Below are 1,105 nucleotides of genomic sequence, written 5' to 3' on the forward strand. Positions count from 1 at the left end.
TTTGGCACGACCACAGTAATTTCTGAGAATGCCTACCCCTCGGGCCCTGGAGTACAGCATCCTGTACCAATTTCTGATCCTCTGGGCTATGGTAATGTCACTGTGAGGGAGTCCTATACCACCTCTGGCACTCTGAAACCCTCTGTCCACTTTCATGATAACCAGCAGGCTTCAAATGTGGTGGTGACAGAGAGGGTGGTGGGCCCCATCTCAGGTGCTGATTTGCACGGCATGTTAGAGATACCTGACTTAAGAGGTGGAGCAAATGTTATAGTGACAGAAAGGGTAATAGCTCCAGGCTCAAGTCTACCCACTTCTCTAACCATTCCTAACCCTCGAGAGACCTCGAATGTAGTTGTGACAGAAAGAGTGATACAACCAACCTCTGGCATGATAGGCAATCTGAGCATGCCCCCTGAGTTATCAAGTGCCCACAACGTGATTGTGACAGAGAGAGTGGTTTCCGGTGCTGGTATGAGTGAAATTGCAGGCACTGCTGGGTTAGGTGGGGTTGGAGGCATAGGCAGCAGTGGCCTTATTAGCACCACCATGGGTGCTGCTGGCACTGGGCTGAACATGGGAGGAACAGCCACTATTGGCCACATGAGGAGTTCCTCTGACCATCACTTTAGTCAGACAGTTGGGTCTGCCTCCCCCAGCATGGCTCGAAGTCGAATCACAAAGTACAATACGGTACAGTATAGCAAGTAGTCATGGTCCCAGAGTATTGTTCACCACCATCTCAGTGACTTACATCCAACTCCTCCCCATCCTCAATCTAACAGTGCAATTTATGATGCAGAGCAGGCTATGGGAGACCTGTGGAGTAAGGAAGAGCCACAGGGATAGTAACCATGGAAACATCACCATGGGGAAGAGAGCTCCCTTGCATTGGTAAACTGTTTTCTTATATTAACACTAATGAAATAATGAAGGTGAACTTGTGGTACAATCTTATCTGTGGCTATGTGGTCCACAGGGTTGTTTTTGGTTTTTGGTTTTTAATGTTGCCCTGTAGGGTATCAGCAGCATGTTGAATAAATAAAACATGGCTACATACACTGGCTTTAAATGGCAATCAGAAGAATTCTTATTGCTGTTCAGA

The 1,105-nt window shown here is 47.4% G+C and overlaps 1 protein-coding gene across 1 annotated transcript in view; it reads left to right on the forward strand.

The window, feature by feature from the left end:
• LOC110288317 (desmoglein-1-alpha-like) overlaps nt 1-711 on the forward strand; it is a gene marked incomplete at its 5' end in the record, with an annotated part of 8,190 nt that extends 7,479 nt beyond the window's left edge. Inside the window, one exon of the mRNA XM_021154699.1 lies at nt 1-711. Within this exon, the coding sequence (XP_021010358.1) occupies nt 1-711 (711 nt within the window).
• Nucleotides 712-1,105: the final 394 nt, after the last annotated feature.

The sequence above is a fragment of the Mus caroli genome, unplaced genomic scaffold, assembly GCF_900094665.2.
Source record: "Mus caroli unplaced genomic scaffold, CAROLI_EIJ_v1.1 scaffold_9658_U1_1, whole genome shotgun sequence".
Taxonomy (NCBI): Eukaryota; Metazoa; Chordata; class Mammalia; order Rodentia; family Muridae; genus Mus; species Mus caroli.